General features: G+C 37.0%; 1 protein-coding gene across 3 annotated transcripts; it reads left to right on the top strand.

Annotated features, from left to right (window-relative positions):
* Positions 1-73: 73 nt before the first annotated feature.
* Positions 74-21192, top strand: BROX (BRO1 domain and CAAX motif containing). 3 transcript variants are annotated; one of them, XM_010992857.3, is made up of 13 exons: positions 74-427; positions 2207-2323; positions 4897-5003; positions 5360-5456; positions 10691-10786; positions 11790-11862; positions 12866-12971; positions 13696-13785; positions 15209-15294; positions 16090-16171; positions 16479-16629; positions 17822-17981; positions 18965-21192. In XM_010992857.3, the coding sequence occupies exons 2-13, from the start codon at positions 2223-2225 to the stop codon at positions 19049-19051; spliced, it is 1236 nt and encodes a 411-aa protein (XP_010991159.1). In that variant the 5' UTR covers positions 74-427; positions 2207-2222; the 3' UTR covers positions 19052-21192. The 3 variants fall into 3 exon arrangements, with proteins under 3 accessions (XP_010991159.1, XP_010991142.1, XP_010991150.1); XM_010992840.3 differs by lacking the exon at positions 74-427 and adding an exon at positions 781-891; XM_010992848.3 differs by lacking the exon at positions 74-427 and adding an exon at positions 836-1031.
* Positions 21193-22879: the final 1687 nt, after the last annotated feature.

The following is a 22879-nucleotide window of genomic DNA, read 5'->3' as shown; positions in this document are numbered from 1 at the left end:
GACTCCGCCCCCGAGGCCCCGCCTCGCGTTAGGTTGAGGCCGCCCCGCTCCACCGTGCGGCCGCCATTGCTACTGCGGCATTCTTCCCCGGCTGGGGAGGCCGGGCCAGTTCTGCTCTTCCTCTCTGGAGGAGAAACCCCAGCTGAAGAGGAAACACTATGGAGGAATAGCCAAGAGAGGGCTGATTAACGGAGTGTTGTAACGGGGTGCCACAACGCGGCAGCCCCCGCCCCCGAGCGGCGCGCGCTGCCGCCTCGGTAGCTGTCATGGCCGCCCGGCCCACGTGACTCCGGGTCGCGCAGGCCTGGTTTCCTGTCGCGCTAGTTCGATTGTCCCGGCTCTTCGACTCTTTCCCTTTCTCGTTTGCTAACTCGGACACTGCCTTTCTTCCGTCAGGAGGGCTGCTGTCCAGACTCCGAGAAATCGGGTAAGTATGTCACGAGGATGGGCGTTTCCCAGTACTGTCCCTACCCCTGTCATCTCCCCGGAGTCCCAGTCAATAGAGTCACCTCCCTTTTATATAAGCTCCATAGACTCCCGAATAGTGGTCCCCTGAAGTCTTCTAATGTTTTGAAACAAGCGAGAGAAAGAAAATCCATATTGGCCCCGCGAATCAATGGTATTGATAGGTAGATTTTGCGAATCCCCTTGCTGGCGTCTCCAATGGCAGTTGGGGGTCTTATAAGCTAAATAGGGGTTGACTTAGCCGCGGTCAGCCGCCCCTGCCAGGTAGATGGTATCGGCTTTCCACAAAAATGCCTGTTCAGGCGGGGCACGCTAGGGTGTGCGCCTGCGCAAGGTCCTACGGCGTTAAACCGGACGGAGCACGGGAGGAAGAGGCTGGGTGGTAAACAGGAAGTGGACGTTCGGAGCTCGGGGGGCGGCCGTCAGGTAGGTTCCTCGCGGGACCTAGGGCCTCCTCTCCGAGTGAGGGACCCTTGTCAGTAATCGGACTCCTGTGGAGGCGGCTAGGTGGCAGCCTCTATTCGACTTTTGTACTGGGGGCCCTAAAGACATCCTCGCACCTGCAGGTGGGTGTGTTGTCCTTCTGCCCCACCCTCCGAAATCTTGAAACGAGAGTGGGGGTCTCTCTTGGGCACAGATCTGGCAGGGGCAGGGAACGCAGTACTTGCCTTGTTCGTTTCTGAAGTAAAGATATACGGAACTTCAGACATTTTCATCCAGAACGTGGGAGGCCGCCTTAAAAGAGTTTTTGCGGAAATTTTGCTGTCACAATCAAGTGTATTGTGTACCATTACCTCTAGAAGGCTTGGTTTATGTGCCCCGAGATGCTGTGTTAGTTTACTTAGGTTATAAACAAGGTTTACATGCGTGATGTTTAGATTATATATTTTTAAACTAATACAACATTGTAAGTCAACTATTCTTCAATAAAAAATGAAAAATAATACTATATATTTTTGAAGGACTTGTTACATGTTTTGAATTGTAAGTGAACTTGTTCAATTTTTCATTGAGTACACAGTGCATTTTCTCTTCCTTAAATATCTGATGTTCTCCAAAACCAGTTTGCCATGAAAAAGTAAATGTAGTAAGGGTAGGTATTTTACATACTATGCAGCCCACATTTTTTTTTCCAGTAAGAAAAGTCTGTGGACAGCATTGTATTGTGCCTTCAAATTAAGTCTTATCAGAATTTCTTGTCTGTTACTTCCTGGAATCTAATTGCCATATTTAATCGCCATTTCTTCCAACCATTTGAACCTGTTCTGGAATTATGTTCTTCTGGTCCTGTGCCCTTCTCATTTGCAGCTGTCCAACCAAAGTCTAGTACCTTGCTTCTCAAAAGTGTAGTCCGGGGACCAGCAGCATCAGGATCTCTGGTCGTACCCCGCACTGTTAAATTAGAACCTGCATTTTAACTCCTATCCCTCACCCCTAGGTGATTTTTGTGCACATTAAAGCTTAAACATTACTGCTCCAGTATGTTTGCATTGCAGTTATTGTGAGCACTTTTCCGAATACTCTTCTATTATAGGCCTGATCTGAACATAGGCTACTATAAATGGACAAAATAAGATTGACTTATGGCAGTGAACCATTTTATTTATTTTTATATATATATACTGTATATATTTTATATTAAAATGTATATATCCTGTAGTAAATTTCTATTTTAATACTATATATGTTGTTTGTTAAATGTTTTATCTTTTATTTTTATTCATTTCATTTTCATCTGTAGGAAACACCTGGAGAAAATGACACATTGGTTTCATAGGAATCCGTTAAAGGCCACAGCTCCTGTCTCTTTTAACTACTATGGCGTAGTCACTAGCCCTGCTGCTTCAAAAATTTGCAGGTATGTTTTAGTCAATTTCCGCAAGTATTGAATGAGCCATCCTTGGATACAAGTTACTTTTTTAGGGCCATGCTCGCTGCAAAAGTATGTAACACACTGTCTCTAACCTTAGACTCCTTATAAACTTACAAATGGTATGTTAAGAGTTAAATCATAGATTATTTAAACTGGGTCCATAATTTTATATCAGTAAGGTGAGTTCTAGAGAGGCTAAAGCAATCACAGTTAAGGAGTTAAGCTACATGTTACAACAGTACAAGAGTCTCCCCAAAGTTATACATGAATATTGTGAATTGGCCAGATAGTAAATTAATTGAGTTCTGAGCAGGGAGAGATCCCTGTGACCTGAAGTAGCCTTCAGAGTGTTCAATAGGAGAAAGGACTTTTGAACGGGGGGTTAAATAAATTGTATGGCTTAGACCAGGCGTTGGAAAACTATGTCCTGCAGATTTGGCCTACTGCTTGTTTTTATAACTAAAGTTTTATTAAAACACAACCCCTCCACTTATTTACATGTTGTTTGTGGCTGCCTTTTCTCTATACGGTAGAGTTGGGTAGTCCCAAGAGAAACTTTATGAACCATAAGGCCTAATATATTTGTCTTCAGGCTCTTTACAGAAGAAATTTGCTGATCCCTGACTTAGTAAGAAGGGAGAGGAGAAAGTCATTTTTGTTTGGAAAACCTTTGTTCTAAGGATAGTGAGTAGAGCAGTTTAACTGGAACAGAAGTGAGAGATTCAAGAGATACTTCCAAGGAGGAGTCAGCTGGCCAGATTGACTGATTTGGTCTGAGAGGTTGAAAAGGAATCAGTGTGTGAGATACAGAATGCAGATAATCAAGGTACTGAAGGTACCAGTAAAGAAAAATCAAGAGAGTTGCTACTTTTTGTAGAAAGAAGTAATTGGAGCAAAAGGTAGGAAAACTGGCTTATTGATCTAGACCAAGGGTCAGCAAACTTTTTCTGTAAAGGGCCAAATAGTAAATATTTTAGGCTTTGTGGACTATACACAGTCACTGTTTTATATTCTTCTTTGCTCATTTTTACAAAAATAAGCTGAGGGCCATATACAAACAAGTTACAGGTTGTAGTTTGCCAGTCCTTGATCTTAGACTCCTGGAGGTTGGTCCCAGATTAACTGTTTTATCTGTAGTGTTGGGCAAATCTCTTAACTCCTTTGGATCTAATTACTCATCTATAAAATTAATAACCTAAATTAGATACTTCTAAGGTATACTTTTCTCAAATTCTAGCATTTTAAGATGAATGTAACTTTATGCAAGTTGGTTTGCAGGTGAATGCCTGCTTGGAAATAGCAAACTATTTAAGTCTAGACTAGGCCTTAAGAATTGAAAATTTTTCCTAATCCAGGGATTACTCCCTCCCAGCTTCTAATTAAATAACTCAACAATGACAAATTCATAAGGTGGCCCATCCCATTTTGAGGTCAGCTGTATATAATTGTTGCTATGTACGTTCTTGGAATAAGCCTTCTTAAGGCTAGTACTAATGAATAAACACCCCATCTAGACCATTCAAGACTAAGTTTGTGCTCCCTTCTAAACATTATTGCTATGTTACTGTCCTTCTAAATCTTAAAATATTTGAATGTTAGTATTATTTCACTCAACGAAGATTTTTGCATGCATGCTTTGTCCTAGGCACCCACTAAGTTCTGGGTGTACAATCTCTACTCTTGGTGCTTACAGTTTAAATTTAGTGTGCCTTTAGTCGTTTACACACGATTGTCTTCAGTCATTGTCCAGGTGATAGGATTTCTGGACCCCTCACTGAGCAAGCTGCCTTCTGAAATTGGATGTGGACCTGGAGCAGGACCAAGTTAGAGCTGATGATGTAGATCTAGGGTGAGATGTAAAGTTGTCCTCAGAGATGAAGCCTCAGAAGAAAGGGGAGCAGAAAGCCGAAGACTAACCGTTTCTAGAGGTGGGAGTAAGAAGGGGACGTGAAGAAAATGTAGAAGGAACTGTTAGAGATAAGAGGAGAATCTGGAAAATTTAGTGTTATTGGAATCAAGGGAGAAAAGAATTTAGAGAAGGAAACAGTGTCTGCAACATTTATTGCTGCAGAGAAGCAAAGGAGAATGGAGACAAGGGAGCAGTTTTAAAATGACTAGTGACCACGTATTTCTCCAGACTTGAGTGTATGTTGTATTATAGAGTGCAGTTTTAAAATACGATATTCTACTTAATAAAGTATATTTTGACCTAATGGCAACTTTTGAAATTTTAAGGAGATACTAAAATCATAAATTTAACACAAAGGTTAAATTTCCATTTTTCAAAAAACTTTTTAACTGGTCAGATTGACTTACTCATTCTTTGCCCCTTTAAATGGACTCAGTTTGTTTTAGTACAACTTTTAAAAAATTGTTACTGGAAATTTCACTTACCTCCAATGTTGGTCTTAATTAAATTCATTCCTGTATACTTACATCTTAGAGTAGGGATATGTGTGTGTATTTTGAAGCTTTCACAATTGAAACTTTTAAGCCACTTTTACGTGGACTGATTGTAATGCAGCTCACTTAACTCTACTGTCTCTGTCTCATGTAAGTGACTTAAGGTCATCTAGAGCACGGCTGCTCGAGCTGTTCACCGATCTGAGCTGTAATCCAGAAATGATGAAGAATGCAGCAGATTCCTATTTTTCACTTTTACAAGGTTAGTTATTTAAGTGAACTTCAGGTTTCTAAAAAAACAACTGTGCAGAAGGTGACATCTGATTCTTATACTTTTCAGATTTGAATCATCTTCTAGGCTGCATTCTGTGGTATCTAGGCTGTATTCTTCAGTATGCTTGAGTTTTAGAAATGTAAGAATGTCAGAGTGGTATGTGGTATTTCTAACATGTTGAAAATCAAATATGTGCCTATTTCATATTATGTTACCCTAGGAGAAGGGGAGAGAGGGGCCGGAAGTTTCATTCAGGTACCTGAAAAAGTCATGATCTAAAAAATATTCTGAACAGAACACTTAATGTTTCCTATAAAACTGAAATATTTTCTACCTTTTTATAGGTTTCATTAATTCATTGGATGAATCTACTCAAGAAAGCAAGTTACGATACATTCAGAATTTCAAGTGGACTGACACATTACAGGGACAGGTTCCAAGGTAAGCAATGCCAACAGCACTAAATTGAAGCCATTTTTGTAAATCTTTAATTTGTAGCCTCTGTGTTAAATAAATTATAGGTCTAATCAGCATTTTCTATTACTAGGAAATTAATGAAAAACTTTTGACCTAAACTGCTAATACAGTCTGTTAAGTGAAAATGTAATTTGTTTCTCCTGGGCCAGATCTATCCTTGAGATAATCAACATACATGTTAACTAGAATTGAGCAGCCTTGACTTTTAATAACACACAAAAAATGGTTTGGGAATTTGGAACTGAAACCTGCTCTTAGGCTTTGCTTTCATTCAAGCAGAGCAGAATTTTTTGTTGTTTCCCCACTTTTCTCTTCTGATGGACAGTTCACATGTCTTTGGACCACCTCCTTCTTTCTCTTTATCCACAGTTCCATCTGAACTCCATACGTTTTGATTCGCGGTACTGTATTGGTTTTCTTCCTAATTTCACTGTTTCTGCTCTTTTTGAATACTTATCCTCAGAACTTTCTCATCACTCACTTGAAACTGGTTGGAGCTAATTATAACAAGAAACAGATCTTAATGGTGCTAAATTTTTGTTAAACTACTTTAAAAAATTTTTTATACCATTGGGTTGTTTAAATGGTCATATATCTTTATCTCAATTTGCTTTAGAATTACCATTTTATAAAATTAGAAGGGAGGGACATGGAGATTGTTGAACAACCAGGGCAGGCATTAGAATGGAAGGAGAATTGGATTCACACTCTGTAGCTGCACCCTCAGGACTTCTACTGTGTGACCATCTGCTTCCTCAGCTGTGTGCTGGGGTTACAGGTATAGGGTTTTTGTGAGGATCAAAATAGGACATTTTATGCTAAGTGACTAATACAGTACCAGGCATTTCATGGACATCCAGTAAATGTTAGTCTCCTTCCTTCCTCAGGAATATTTTATGTAGAATTCATGAATTGGGTAGGAAGTTGGGGACTATGGAGTCTTTCCAAATTTTATGGGATACCAAGGTTTTCCAAGTAAGTCCTCGCTTTCTGTTTTTCTTTATGTATCCCTTGGTACCTCATCTAAAATTAAGGAATGTTTTTCTTTAAAACTTTTTTCAAGACTCAAACCTGTGTCATTATTACATTACAGAACTTTGGCAAATTCTAAAGCATCTTGCACTGCATACATTTGGCACTTTTTCCCACTCTGTTAAATTTTCATTCCTTGTAACAGCATTTCTCAGCATAGTCCTATGAGACAGTGAAGGATTATATGATAAAGGCCTTAAGTTATAATGTTGAACAATATTCAGTACATCTGAGATTTTAAGTTATTTTGTCCTTGATTGCTACTTATTCAGTAGAAAGTGTACTGTGAGTGTGTCTGTGCTGACAAATGTTTTTTCAACTATGCACTCTACTGCTTCATGTGGTACAATAGAAATGGAGTGTTTGGGAGTGAGGCAGATTGAAGTAGACAAAGGATAAAAGGGAGACAGCTGTTCATTAGATTTAGTATAAATTAGCAAAACTATTTTATTTAAAGGTAAAGCTATAAATTAGATATGCCTACTAGCATATCATTACTAGAATTACTCGATTTAATCATTAGATGTAATTAATTTGAAAATTCTCAGTGCTGAAAAGAGTAAGCGAGTGAACTACACATTAAATTGTTTTTCTGCATGGTAAACTGTTAAAAAATTTGTAACTTTAAAAAAAATGTTGTAACTTATATCTTTGTATGTTATAACATGTAGTAAACAGGATAGTTTGTAAGTCATTTTTGAATTGCTATATGTTTTATAACTTTTTTTTTCAAGTGTAAAAAATTTCCATGTGTCTGTTCCTTTTAAGATGGAGGCAACGGTTATAAAAAATACAAAATAGAATCGATTCTAATGTCTTCCTTTTGGGTAATTTTTATGTATCTTAGAATTACGTGTGTAAAATAAGGGTATTCTGTTTTTTTTTACTGCCTCATTTGTGATAAATGAGATAATGTATAAAGAGTTTTCAGGGTCTTATCAGAATAGTGAATAAAAATACTTGCTTTATAAGCTTTTTGTCGTCTTGGTGTTATGTTTAGTAATAGAGTCTAAAGGAAACAAATAAAATATAAAATATACTTATTTTTAAGACCTTTTTCTTTGTAGTATACTGAGTAGCTTGGCATTTAAAATCTTCTTCAGTTTCTTTTTTTAACATTTTTTACTGATTTATAATCATTTTACAATGTTGTGTCAGATTCTAGTGTTTAGCACAATTTTTCAGTCATACATGGACATATACACACTCATTCTCACATTTTTTCCTCTGTGATTCCCTGTGCTATACAGTATAATCTTGTTTATCTATTCTACAATTTTGAAATCCCAGTCTATCGCTTTCCACCCTCTGCCCCCCTGGCAACCACAAGTCTGTATTCTATGTCTGTGAGTCTATTTCTGTCCTGTATTTACACTTTTTTTTGTTTGTTTGTTTTTGTTTTTGTTTTTGTTTTTTAGATTCCACATATGAGCGATCTCATGGTATTTTTCTTTCTCCTTCTGGCTTACTTCACTTAGAATGACATTCTCCAGCAGCATCCATGTTGCTGCAAATGGCGTTATGTTGTCGGTTTTTGTGGCTGAGTAGTATTCCATTGTATAAATATACCACATCTTCTTTATCCAGTCACCTGTTGATGGACATTTAGGCTGTTTCCATGTTTTGGCTATTGTAAATAGAGCTGCTATGAACATCGGGGTGCAGGTGTCATCCTGAAGTAGGGTTCCTTCTGGATATAAGCCCAGGAGTGGGATTCCTGGGTCATACGGTAAGTCTATTCCTAGTCTTTTGAGGAATCTCCATACTGTTTTCCACAGTGGCTGCACCAAACTGCATTCCCACCAGCAGTGTAGGAGGGTTCCCCTTTCTCCACAGCCTCTCCAGCATTTGTCATTTGTGGATTTTTGAATGACGGCCATTCTGACTGGTGTGAGGTGATACCTCATTGTAGTTTTGATTTGCATTTCTCTGATAACTAGTGATATTAAGCATCTTTTCATGTGCCTTTTGATCATTTGTATGTCTTCCTTGGAGAACTGCTTGTTTAGGTCTTCTGCCCATTTTTGGATTGGGTTGTTTATTTTTTTCTTATTGAGTCGTATGAGCTGCTTATATATTCTGGAGATCAAGCCTTTGTCGGTTCCATTTGCAAAAATTCTCTCCCATTCCATAGGTTGTCTTTTTGTTTTACTTATGGTTTTCTTTGCTGTGCAGAAGCTTGTAAGTTTCATTAGGTCCCATTTGTTTACTCTTGCTTTTATTTCTATTGCTTGGGTAGACTGCCCTAGGAGAACATTTTTGAGATGTATGTCAGGTAATGTTTTGCCTATGTTTTCTTCTAGGAGGTTTATTGTATCTTGTCTTATGTTTAAGTCTTTGATCCATTTTGAGTTTATTTTTGTGTATGGTGTAAGGGAATGTTCTAGCTTCACTGATTTACATGCTGCTGTCCAGTTTTCCCAACACCATTTGCTGAAGAGACTGTCTTTATTCCATTGTATATTCTTGCCTCCTTTGTTGAAGATTAGTTGGCCAAAAGTTTGTGGATTCATTTCTGGGCTGTCTGTTCTGTTCCATTGGTCCATATGTCTGTTTTTATACCAATACCGTTCTGTTTTGATTACGGAAGATCTATAGTATTGTCTGAAGTCTGAGAGAGTTATTCCTCCAGCCTCTTTCTTTTTCTTCAGTAATGCTTTGGAAATTCTAGGTCTTTTGTGGTTCCATACAAATTTTACTATGATTTGTTCTGTGAAATATGTCCTGGGTAATTTGATAGGGATTGCATTAAATCCATAGATTGCTTTGGGCAGTATGACCATTTTAACAGTATTGATTCTTCCAATCCAGGAGCATGGGATATCTTTCCATTTTTTTAAGTCTTCTTTAATTTCCTTAATCAGTGTTTTATAGTTTTCCATGTATAAGTCTTTCACCTCCTTGGTTAGATTTATTCCTAGGTATTTTATTACTTTGGGTGCTATTTTAAAGGAGATTGTTTCTTTACTTTCTTTTTCTGTTGATTCATTGTTAGTGTAAAGAAATGCAACAATTTTTGAACATTAATTTTGTAACCTACTACCTTGCTGAATTCTTCAATTATTTCTAGAAGTTTTTGAGTGGACCTTTTAGGATTATCTATATATAGTATCATGTTATCTGCATATAGTGACACTTTTACCTCTTTGTTTCCAATTTGGATCCCTTTTATTTCTCTCTCTTGCCTGATTGCTGTGGCTAGGACTTCCAAGACTGTTGAATAGGAGTGGTGATAGTGGGCAGCCTTGTCTTGTCCCAGATTTTAGTGGGAAGCTTTTGAGTTTTTCAATGTTGAGTACTATGCTGGCTGTAGGTTTGTCATATATAACTTTTATTATGTTGAGATATGTTCCCTCTGTACCCACTTTGGTGAGAGTTTTTATCATAAATGGGTGTTGAATTTTATCAAATGCTTTTTCTGCATCTATTGAGATGATCATGTGGTTTTTGTCCCTTCTCTTGTTGATGTGATGTATTACATTGATTGATTTGCATATGTTGAACCATAAAATCTTCAGTTTCACATCAGCTTGGCTGTTTTGCTTTCCTCTTCCTCAATTTCTTTTTACAAACTAACTGCTCCAGTCAAGCTAGTTGAGTCACTGCTGTCAGAAAACTCTGTATACTGTCTTGTGCTTTAACAGCATCGTTCCCTTCTGGGATGTCCTTCTGCTTCCCATCTCGCCATCTTTTCAGGCACAATTCAAATTCTGTATATACTGTTAAGCCTTCTTTAATCATTCTAGACCAAAATGATCTCTCCTGTGAAACTCATTTTCTTAAAATGTGGTGTAAGAACCACTTGCTCCGGAATCACCTGGATACTTGTTACAAATACAGATTCTGGGCCCTTCCCAGACTTTCTGACTTTATGGGGTAAGTCCCCCAAATCTGCTTTTAAAGCTATTCAGTTTATAGTAACCTTTGGGGAACTACTGTTCTCAAGTTTACTATTATGAAGTACATCCTGGACCATATGTTTAGTCATTTGTTGTTAATTATGTTTGTGTGTGCTTGTGTCTTATCTCCCCAGCTATATTAAACACAAGGACTCTTTTTTCAGCTAGCATTTAGTTCTTTATAATTTTTAGTAAGATGTGTAGTAGGTTTCTTACAGAGATGTCTCAGTAATTGACAGTACTTAATGATCATGTTTATCATTTTAGTGCCCAGCAGGATGCTGTTTTTGAATTAATTTCCATGGGATTTAACGTAGCTTTATGGTATACCAAATATGCTTCAAGACTGGCTGGAAAAGAAAAGTAAGTTAACAGGGGAGGGTCATATGCATAAATATTATTTTTCAACTATATAGAGCTTCATCATTAAAAAGTCTAGGCTACTGATAAAAAGTACCACTTGTCATAAATGTAAAGTTGCCTGATATTGTTAATACTTTAAGCACTAACAGAATTATGGAGCCCAGTGTTAAAAGTGAAAAAAAAGTAATAATCTTGTCATGGGGATGGTCTTTCTAAATAAAACCCCAAACTAAGAAAAAGAAATATCGAATATTTGACCACATAAAAGTACCATAAACAAAGTTTAAAAAAGCAAATAACATTGGTCAAAAAAATTGTAATGCAGTGACAAATTGCTTTTATAATGTATACTCTTAGAAATCAACAAGGGAAAGACCAACAATCAATTGAAAATAAGCAAAGGACATAAATAGGCAGTTCATAGGAAAATACAAAGGCTTATAAGTAGGTGAAAGATCTTTTGAAGGATTAAAGAATTGAAGTAAAATGAGGTACAATTTTTATCATAGTAAAATATGGATATTAGCAATATGAAACTGGAAACTACCAACTGTGGTGCCTCTGAACCTAGGAATAGTGGACAGCCATGTAAAAACGAGGTTGAATTGTATCTGCTGATGTAAAGTTACCACTAAAGTAATTGAGCCAATTAAAACAAGAGCAGAGTGGTGAATGTTGTATATGTATGTTTTTCAAGTATATGCACACATTAAGTGTGTATTCTTTCATGCCTGTTTATGCACAGAAGATTATCTGGAAGGAAAAACAAACAACCTTTGTCCAGACCTCTAGAGAAGATCTTTCTTTTTAATTTTTAATATCTTCTCTTTGGATAGTTTTCATTTGCACTTGTTACTTTTTTAAGTGTTAAATTAGGCTTTTTTAAAAGGAAGAAAACCAAATGAGAGGCTAATTTTTATGGCTTTATGATAATGTATTAGTTGTTGGTTTTAATACCAGAAACGCAGTTTGTCCTCTAACTGATATAACCACTATCGTTAAGCATAACAGAGGATGAAGCAAAAGAAGTCCACCGAAGCTTAAAAGTTGCAGCTGGGATTTTTAAACATCTAAAGGTAAAATCATAATAAAATATATTCTTAATGCTTTAACTGTTGAATAATTTTTCTTTCTTTGTGGAGTGGGGTGAGAGAATTATTTCATCATTTAAAAAGAAGCAGTATGCGTTCTGTGTTCCTTACATTAAGTTCCTTGTTGATGAATGCAGCCAGTTACAGAATATTGCCTCTGCTTTAGAAAGTCATTAGTGAATTTTACAATTAAACAACTCAGGTGATACTTCACTGTTTTCTTTTCCACTTCTTCTGAAAAGACAGGAGAAAACAAAGCACAAAATTAGATGGTTCTTAGCATTTCTCCTTGCTGTCTGCAGCAGTTGCCAGGAGCAGTCATGATTCTGCAAAACTGAATTTTCCGGGTATATGTTCTGTATTTCAATGAAAATGTTAGAGGGGCAGTCAGTGCATACTAATTAAATTGCCTGGAGATGAGATGGGAATTAGGAGAAAGACTAATGTATTTTCCAACCAGAATTACTCCCGCCTCATTCTAATTAAACCACTACTTACTGAAGGCTCCTGGAGGCCAGTGTTGCATTTTCTTGTGATAAAATAAGAAGCTTTTACAGTGATGAAAAAGCTGTGCTCCTGAGTTAGCTGCAGAACTGTAGTCTCCTTTATATCTACAGTTATTAATGAGAATGAACAACTCTGGCTATCGTGCAAAAGGGAACTTTGGTCACCATTTCAGTTAACATTTTCTAAGATGAAAAGAGTATGACTTGCCTATCTAAGTAACTTATTATGACCCAGATTTTACTATTGAATTTCTTATTTTTATGAAAGTTTATAAAAAGCTTTAAAAGTTTAAGTGTACAGGTGCCTTTATTCTCTGTAAGCATAATATTGTTCCTTTTTACACAATTTTTGTTTGTACCCTAAATTTCTGATAAATTCCCAAATTGAATGCCTCATGACTTCCATTTTCTTTATCTCCAACAACTGAGTTAAAATAAAATTTGGCTTGTTTTTCTGTTTTTTTTGTTTTTCTTTCTCTCAGGAAAGTCATATCCCAAAGCTTATTACACCTGCAGAAAAGGGGCGGGATTTGGAGGCACGACTCATAGAAGCTTATGTTATCCAGTGTCAGGCTGAAGCTCAAGAAGGTATCCTAAATATTGTAAGATTTTTTTTTTTTGAAGAAAGTCTATATTGGCATTTAATTCTTTTTTAAAAATCAGAATTAGCTGGAATTGAGTTTCAAGATTTGAGAAATACCTGTTTCTATATTCCTCACTATGAAATGGAGAATAATTTTCTTTAGCATTGCCTTCATTTTTTGTTAGCAAGAAAAGGCCTTCCCATTTAATGACTCTTTTTAAGAGAATTTTGATTTCATGCCATTTCTGGCAGCATGAAATTAAGTCTGTAACTCATCTTTTGCCCCTCCACCTTGCTCATTCTTTTTCACTTCCACTGTTTGCCTTATCTTGAAATCTTCACCTATCAAGGTCAGGAAATAAATGAAGACTTAACGTGAAAAGAATAAAGTTAGAAACTCTGTAGACTTCTGTTTTTTCTTTATTTCAAACGCCAGTGCCCTGAAAGTATTTGTTTCCTCTTACATCACGCTCTTTTGTAGTAGGGATTTTCTGTGATTAGTAATTGGCTAGTGGTTTATTTAAGGAAATGGTGTCAGAGCCAACAAGCTGTGTGCTTTCTGTTTGTTTAGGTTTGCATCTTCTGTAGCTAGCTTTTCGTATCAAAACTTTTACCAAGCTGTATTAAAATCCCACATAGATATCAGGCTGTCTTCTGCTATTGTAATTGAACTTAGGGTGTTGCAAGGAGAAGTAATCATCCGCTCACTTCATTGTGTTCTGATTGTAGTAACAATTGCTCGAGCAATTGAGCTGAAACATGCTCCTGGACTCATTGCTGCCCTGGCTTATGAAACAGCCAATTTCTATCAAAAAGCTGGTAAGTTTATAATTCTGTTATATTTTTAGTCTTTAAATGTTTACATTAAGCTCTTGGCTTAGGAAACAAGCCAAACAAAAAGATTCTCAGATTGTTTCATCATTTGCAAAACTGGAAGAATATCTGCATTACTTTGTTACTCTTGGTTAAAAGAATTAGAGCTGCTCACAGTTACTTTGCTCCGTAACTCCTAATGAAAAGGATGATGCTCTCTTTTTTAACCAGCTATATCTAATAGTTAAACAGCTAGGGGTTTTTTTTGAGATTTTTTTTTTTGGTCTTTATGTAACAACCTTATAGTTAATATCCTTATTTAGACAAGAAATTGAAACCTAATATAACTAACTCGTAATTTAACTGCTAGCTGGTGGGAGGCTGGGACTAGAATCCAGGTCTTCTCATTAACCTATCATTCTGTTCAGTCACTTTTTCAGGAAATACGCATATTCTTCTATTTTTGGCATGGTTACTCCTTTAGTTGCTGGGTATACAAAGATCAGTAGAACAGATGACAGTCTAGGGAGGGAGACAAACATGTAACCACATTTTTATCCCATGAAATAAGGTGTTGTCACAGGGGTGAAATAAAAACCTAAAAGATCTGGGACCTTTAGACAGATGCTGTTAGCTGAAACAGGATAAGTGACAGGAGAAAAGGTTAGGGAAGTATGCAGGTGTGAGATTACGAATTGGTTTGTAAGCCTATCTAAAAGTTTTGGCCTTTATGTGGTAGATATTTGGGACCCTTTAAAAGATATATAAAGTATATCTGATTTGATTGGACTTGAGTTTAAGAAAGATCCCTATCATTGCAAGGTGAGAAATGGGCCTGCTGCTGATGGAGTGGTAGACTTACTCTACTTAGACTATAGTCATGTCTTCCTAAGTGCTATGGAGGAAATGGTGAAAGCTTTGACAGTGGCAGCAAAGCAGGAAATGGAGAGGAATAAATATATCTGAGAGTGCTGGGCAAGATATTTGAGCATGTGTGTTTTATACAAGATGCAGGGATGAAGTGACAAATGAAAGTTAGGAGAGTCTCCTTTTTCTGTCTTGGGTGATCGGACTACTCTTTGTGTTGCTATATTCTTTAACTTTTTGAAAAGAGATACCATGATGGTGTAATTCACATTTACCTTTAAGTTCTTAGTCATATCTACTGTTATCGTTATCTCAAGCTTAAATTACAGCACCCGTCAAATCAAAGAGGTGCCATGGTCCTTGATCAGTCTTACTATGTAGTTAAAATACAGTTATGGGAAAATAAATCACTTTAAATAAAGCAAAGTATTTTTTTCAATATGTAAATGCTTGAGTTTGAGACTTGAATGGCATTCTGCTTTTAGCATCTGAACACATGAATTGAAAGTCTTCTAGTGAATCAGGGTGAAATTATGTTTTGCTTTTTAAAATGTAACTTTAGATCATACTTTATCCAGTTTGGAGCCTGCGTACTCTGCTAAATGGAGAAAATATCTTCACTTGAAAATGTGTTTCTACACAGCTTATGTAAGTATTTTCCGCCCAGAAACAATGTAAGTTACTGTGTCTCCAGCCCCTTGAGTGCCAGCACTGTCACCTTGCCAGACTCTTCATTGGCATTTTACAAATAATGGACAGCTCTGAGTAGACGTTTCCTGACGGTCAGTGCAGCCATTGTGGGGTAAAGTGGGAGGAAGGAGATGATGTGGAACTGGATTACAGCAATGGAATTACTGTTGGCTCCAACCCGCTTTTAAGCTAGAACCTTGTGCAAACTTAGTGAGAATTCTCTCATTTCATCCTGTACACTGAGAAAGATATTTGCTAATTCTAATCTTAAGGCTTACCATACAATATATCACCTGGGTTGGTAAAGAACCATTAATAAGGTTTCTTACACCTTCTAATCTGTTTTCAAACACACTGCATGAAACCCTATGCAGTCTCTGCACTGATGTCGACGTTTAAAGAGTGAACTTGTCCTACTCCAGACTGGTAGCATTTTTTCTTAAAATCTGGTTAGTCCTTAGCCTCAAAATGCTCCCTCCCTCTCCCTCTGTACTAGCACAGTGATTTTCCTCCTTTATCCACTATGCCCTTGCGTTAAAAACAGGTTTCAGCAAATACTTTTTGCTCTCAGTCCATGGTTAGAAGGCTAGTTTGTCTCGGGGCAGGACGTAATTCCACTTTTATACCAACAGAGATGGAGGAAAGCTTATTCAAGGAAAGAAATGTACGGAATTGCATTGATGCTTTGAACAGTGGACAAAGGCCTTTCTTTATTTGAGGAGAGAATGAATAAAAATTTGTTTCTTTTATCAGGCTTACTGTTATCATGGTCAGACTTTGTTGGCTAGTGATAAATGTGGTGAAGCAATCAGGTCTCTCCAGGAAGCAGAAAAATGTAAGTATTCCTGCCAAGATATTAACCCCCCTTTTAAAAACTAGTGTTTTAGCATAAAGGGGAAATAGGAGGTTAAAAGAGATTTTGGCTGAGTTCATGAAAGGGAATGAGCATCAATGAAGTAATGTAGAAAAGAAAAAAAATATTTAAAAAACCTAGAGCCTGTAGAAAACACCTGCCTGTCCCTTACCCTATTGTTGATGTTGCTGTTATACTAGTTAAAGAGCATCTCTGATTTACAGCCTTTCTAGTATAAATAGTCAATAATTAATTATAATCAAACAACTTTATATCCCTCCACCTGTAGTTTATGCAAAGGCAGAAGCATTATGCAAGGAATATGGAGAAACCAAAGGACCTGGACCAACAGTCAAACCTTCAGGACATTTGTTCTTCAGGAAGCTTGGAAACCTTGTGAAAAATACCCTAGAAAAATGTCAGAGAGAAAATGGATTTATGTGAGTACAGCTCAGTATGATTTTAGTAATATTAATAATAGTACAGTATATACAGTTGGCCTTCTGTGTTCTGTGGGTTCCACATTCATGATTCAGCCAACTGCAGACGGAAAGTATTCAGAGGAAAAAAATTCTGGAAAGTCCCAAAAAGCAAAACTTGAATTTGCCACACACTACCAACTATGTATGTAGCATTTACATTGTGTTAGGTATTATAAGTAATCTAGAGATGATTTAAAGTTTATGGGAGACTGTGCATAGGTTATATATGCAAATACTACACCATTTTATATAAGGGACTTGGGCATCTACAGATTTTGGTATCTGCTGGGGGTCCTGGAACCAATCCCCCAAAGATACCAAGGGATGACTATATTTATGTTTAATTTATTAATGTTTAAATATTAATACTGTTTTAGTAATACCATAGTTTGTTAGTCTCTGTTCCTAAAAAATTATCAAATTGCATTTAAGTTTAGCAATTGGTGATAGAATTCACTTGTATTGGATTAACTGTTATTCTGCTTCTGATGATGACGTAAAAGCAGATTTTAAAATTCAAGCATGAATTATTAACATACGGCCCGCTTATTCTGTCCAAATTTTCTTCCTTTGTTTCTCTGCCATTCCTGCTCCATGAGTTTAGTATTATCTCCTCTTGACACATTCATCTCACCCTGGTCCCAGCTACCCACAAAGCGGGGAAATTAATTTGCCGTCAGTCCTGTCTAGTTCCGTCAGTCACTTTCTTTATTAAATCAGCATTGTTCAAACTGTAGATCAGCCCCTGCAGAGGTTGGTAGAATTAATTTTGTCCCCGTTTTTCTCTCCTTACTTTCTTCCCTTTATGTTCTGCATCTGGTCATAGTGAGCTCTTTCGCTTCCTTGAACATACCTCGTTTAACTCTTACCACTTCCTTTGGAAAGCACCCCTGACCCCCCAGTTCTGAGTAAATTGCCCCTCTTCTGTGTTCCCTTGGCACTTCTGGCCTTTGTTGCTTCAGTTACATGCACTGTAGTGGCAAGGTTTCTTGACTTTGTCACCTTCTCATCTGTAATCTTTGTGAGACAGGAAATGCTTTCTGTGCTATCCATCCTTAAATTGTCACTTTCTTGCACAGGGCCTTGGACAGAAATAGACAAAGAGTTAACAAAGAAATGAATGAATTGCTGTTTACATTGCGTTTTGCAGTTACTTTCAGAAAGTCCCAACAGAAGCCCCACAACTGGAACTCAAAGCAAATTATGGCCTCGTAGAGCCTGTACCTTACGAGTTTCCTCCGATGAGTGCGCACTGGACGCCAGAAACGTTGGCTGCGTTTGATCTCACCAAGAGACCCAAGGATGACAGTGTACGAGACTGGGTTTTTTCTGTTCATTCACAAAAGTTTCAAAAGAGAATTCAGACTTCACAGTTTGATACTGTCCTCTATTTAAGTAGATACATGTGTTTGTCTAAATGTTAAATTAGCTAATTACAGTGCTTGATATAAAATCTGTTGTAGAACTAACTCTCTCTTAGAAGACCTTGAGGCCTTAAGTGTCTTCTGGTTTTTTACATAATTGAGTGATGTTTTCACCACATTATCTTGCCTTTTTATGAATCATTAGAGCCTCTTTTAAGATGTGTGTGGGAGGACAGGTCTAAAAAGTGTGGCTTACCCATGATTATACTGCTGTCACAGTGCTGTTTTTGATTTAGCATTGTGCATGATATTTGAAGATTTGGCCTAATTTCAGCATTCCATGAAATCATCCAGGAGTAAAATGACTGCTTTTATTCATTTATATCTAAGTACATCTTAGTGTACTAAATCAACTGATCGATTAAGTGGAAATTTTGAGGTTTGGCTACCAAAAGACAAAGGGTCTATGAAGAAGGGAATGGAAATTATTTTGTAGCCATAGCACCTTCCTGGGAATTGAATTTTTTTAAGTAATTTCCTACCCATACTAAAACCATTATTCCTTAAAGTAACTATTTTTATATCCTGTTCAGCCTCTTAAATAACGTCCTCAGAGATAGCCTATTACCATCATGAGTTATTTTCAAATTTAAGGATCCCATGTGCATAGATTGATCACTCAGTTTCTCCTTCCTTAGAAAGAATCAGAGGACCGTTAGCTTGATTTTTGCCTGCCTATGTAGGTTTTCATCTTCACTGAAATGTTGCCTTCTGATTGTGTCTTTAATTGAATTGGTGTGTTGCTGTGTTAATCTTGATGTTGTGTAATTTAATATAACATCTTTATATTAGACTGACATGGAAAGATCGAGTGTTTGTTTTCCAGATCCTATTTTATGTACTCACACTGTATTTTTCTTCCTTCCTAGGCCAAATCCAAACCAGAAGAAGTGGTGAAACCAGTGAAAGAACCAGATATCAAACCTCAGAAGGACACTGGGTGCTCCATCTCCTGAAATCACTGATGCAGTGTCATTTTGAATTTCTCTACCAGTAGATAAGATAAACCATGGAACTTCAGTGCATATTTCTTGAATCGATTTCTCAGAAGTCTGTATTAATTTAGTACATTCAGAGGGAATCTGCCTTCAATTTATTTGTTCTTGATTTTTAATACAGTTGAGATGTTTCATGCTTTGTTTTCAGACTCCTTTGTAATCTGGAAAGCATGTGAAAGATTTTTATTGAATCTCTAAAGGGCATATTTGGGGGTTGGGTTTTTTTCCCCTGAACTCTGGGTGGTAGTAAGTTTCAGGTTAATACATTATAGACCAGAATCATGTGGTTTCAGGTATTTTTTTCCATCTTCACAAGAAAAGTTTATTTTCCTTCCTCTTATTTGATACCAGAAGAATGACAGGAGCCAGGTTTAAACAAAGACAGTTTTTTCTCCTCCCCATTATGTTAATTGTAGCACAGACTTGTTATGTTCTGAGTCAGTTTCTTTTCTGGTGGGAAAAAAAATCATTTTAGATCTTTAAGCAGAAAATCTTCATACCAAATCCCTCACACATGTTAGAATCCATAATTTACTCGAAAATCAGTGTTTATAGGTGTGTTGAGACCATTTAAGAACTTACTCCTATGTTGGTAACCCTGCACTTCATTTCAGTCTCAATAAACAAGCCTACAATATTTTTTAAAGTACCTTTTCTAGTGGATTTTTTTACTTAGGTGCTAGAACTTTGTAACAGCTCTTAGTGTTTCTATATGTGAGAAGACAGAATGAAAATGTTTTTGCAGAAGTCAAATATTGCATGATGTAAAGAAATAACTTTAAACCTAAACTTTAAACCTAAGATAGGGTGTCCTGAATTACACCGGTAACTCTTTACTTCTTTGTTACAGGAGTTAGAGTAAAATGCCTTTGTTACTTAATTTCAGTGTATGTGGCTTTTATACGGTGTCCTAATATACATGTACTCTGAGAATTGTATTGCTTTAGGTGGAAGGCCATAACAGAAACTTAGAGAGCCAATAGATTCAGTATATCTTAAAAACAGCTTGTAATACTTGAAATAATTTAGTATATACACAAATCTGGGGTATTGTGGATATATACTACTTTAACAAAATCACACCTATAGGTTTATCTTTTGATTATTCTCCTGAGGCACTAATTTTTCTATTACAAATGTCAGATTGGTTCACTTAATAGAAATAATAATAGTAGTGTACACTGAGCGCTTACTATGTACCAGGCACTGTGCTGAGCACTGATATAGATAAACCATTGATTCCACACAGCAATCCTGTGAGAAATAAGTAAAATCTGCATAAAGTATTGAAATAGGAATAAATATATCATTATGAAGAATAAATAGATTAAGCCTATTGTGTTCAAATAAATGATTATTTAAATCATAGTTTACACTCTTGAAAAAAAGCTACATAGAATCTGAGGGGGTTTTTTTAATATATGGAAATGCTAATTACTCCTTGCTAGGTAACATTTAATATTTGAGGCTGCAGTTTCCAGAATAAGTGGAGTAATAACTAAACAGACTTTCTATTTTGCTGTCCGTAGAGAAAATACTTTAATTCAGTTTCACTGTATTTCGTGCGTTCTGTGCCGTTCACTGACAGGACTGTAAACAGCACTTGATGCCGTTTTCTTCCTCTTGGCCTATAGGATCTGTTGATTTTAGGTACTAGTGCTTTTAGCCTAGTTACTAAATTTTCACATTGACATTTTTGTGGGTCATGCTACCATATATAGAAAACATGTAATATGCTCAGTGCTCTGTAAAATGTAGTAAATACTGGCATTACATTTAATCTATAATTGGCAACTTTGACATAAGCTGATAATAAATACTCTGTTGACTCAGCAAAGGTGGTAACTTTGTGACTAAACTATCCCATTATATATAATATTCTTCGAACGGCTGTTGGAAATTTTGGGAGGTTAACAAGTGTAAAGAAGTTGCATGAATGTTATAGAGAGATGTAACTATTTGTTGTTAACTATCACATACTTAGTTTAATGATAAATAATGACTGGGTAATGACAGCTAACATTCTGCTAAAAGTCTTGTTTGTACAATGAATTACCTTTTTATTTATGGAAATAAAAGTAATTTTACTTACAGTTTCATTGGAATTTTTATGTTTTTCAATAAATATTTTTACACTTACTAAGCCAGCAACAAAAGTAATACAATGTAAAATCGTAATTCTTCACAGTTACATTTTAAAATAGGTGCGTGCGCATCAGTTGTTTTATGCAACATGAATTCATTAAAAACTCAACACTCCTTGACCTGTTTGGTTTCTATTTTATGCTTTCTTGGTACTTACCATCTTTCAATCCCAAAGTAGGGTTTCAGTCAGCCTGCATGGAGCTTATTCCTCCTGTTACTCTGCATGATGCAGCGTTGTGTGTGGTGGTGCTCGTACGGTCGCCGTGAGACACTCCGCAGAGCGCTTTGTACTTTGGCAACTTGAGGCGGCATTTTCAGTCCTATATAAATGTACTCAAATCATATTCAGAAATATTTCCTTATTTTTTAGATAATCATCTTTAGAAAATAGGACATTTTTTCTTACTATGTGCATGAAAGATAAACTTGAATCATTTGGTTTGCTGTAATTTTGTGTCTGAAAACAGTATTTGAGTAGTTTGCTTAGAATTTACATTTTTATTTTAAAAAACATTCTAATAGTAAACTAAAGGGATTTAAAATAGTTAATCTGGGGGGGGGGGAGACTGTAAATTGCAGAACAGAAAACCATATTTGACTCTACTTGTCCGAAAGATCAGAGCTATCACTCAAGCAATTCAGTGTATCTGATGCCAATGAAGTGCTCAAGGTAGGTGTGCGCTCACAGCTCCTTCCTAGAGTGCTTCCCAGAGAAAACGCTAGATCGCCCACTGTCTTGATACTGTCTAGAGCTTCTCAAGTTGTTTGCCTCAAGCTACTGATCTCAGCCTTCTGGGGCTGGTTGGGCAGGGCCTCCAATAACTGGAGCTTCCAGGCTGCTCACCTCCAGAATTCCAAACAATGTATTTCCTCCATCATCTACTATGATGTAGAAAAAGCTGAGGAACACGCCAACGGAACAGGTGTGTCAGCAGTCACTGTTGCCTGTGCTGATTGGTCCCATGTACATGCTCTAATACTGAAAATAAAGACAGAAAAATTCAGATGACGTTCTGTCAGTGCTTCTCCAGGGGAAGCAGTGGTTTGTTTATACATGTGTGTGTGTTACTCATATTTCACTTTCCCTCCTCAGAATCCCTCACTCTGCCTGCCTGCCCCCAACTAGGGTGAGTCACTGATTGGGGCGGGCCCACCTCCTCAGGAGAAATGTGAGGAGAAACTGGTAGTGAATACCGCCCTGTGAGGTGGGGCTTTTACCAGAGGCTCGACCTCAGGGGAAGCGGGGAAGCGGCCGCGGGCCCAGGTGACCCGGGCTGACGAGTCACCCAGTGCCCAGTCTTCGCTGCACTTGAACCTGGTTCATTTGAAAACTTCTTTTTGAACCATGAAAACTGAAAGAACTCTAGGACATTTGAGGTATTATATATACCTCCCTGAATTTAAATGCCAAGATAGTGTTATTTTGTTGATACAGCTGACGATGCTGTGCTTCAGTGAAGGAGTTAATTAAAATGAAATCATTAGTGTGTAAATGTAATGAAAAAAGTATTAAAAGGTAGCTGTTTAGGGTTTTTTTTTTTAAGGCAGCTGTTTTAATATCAGGAAATAAAGACAATTATAAGGCTGTTCTATCTTTATTTTCCCAATCTATTGTGTGGTGCTTTCCCGCAACCATTAAAG

This window comes from Camelus dromedarius, chromosome 21 (genome assembly GCF_036321535.1).
Source record: "Camelus dromedarius isolate mCamDro1 chromosome 21, mCamDro1.pat, whole genome shotgun sequence".
NCBI lineage: Eukaryota > Metazoa > Chordata > Mammalia > Artiodactyla > Camelidae > Camelus > Camelus dromedarius.
The sequence above is the reverse complement of the archived record's forward strand: the minus strand, read 5'-3'. Positions and strand labels throughout refer to the sequence as shown.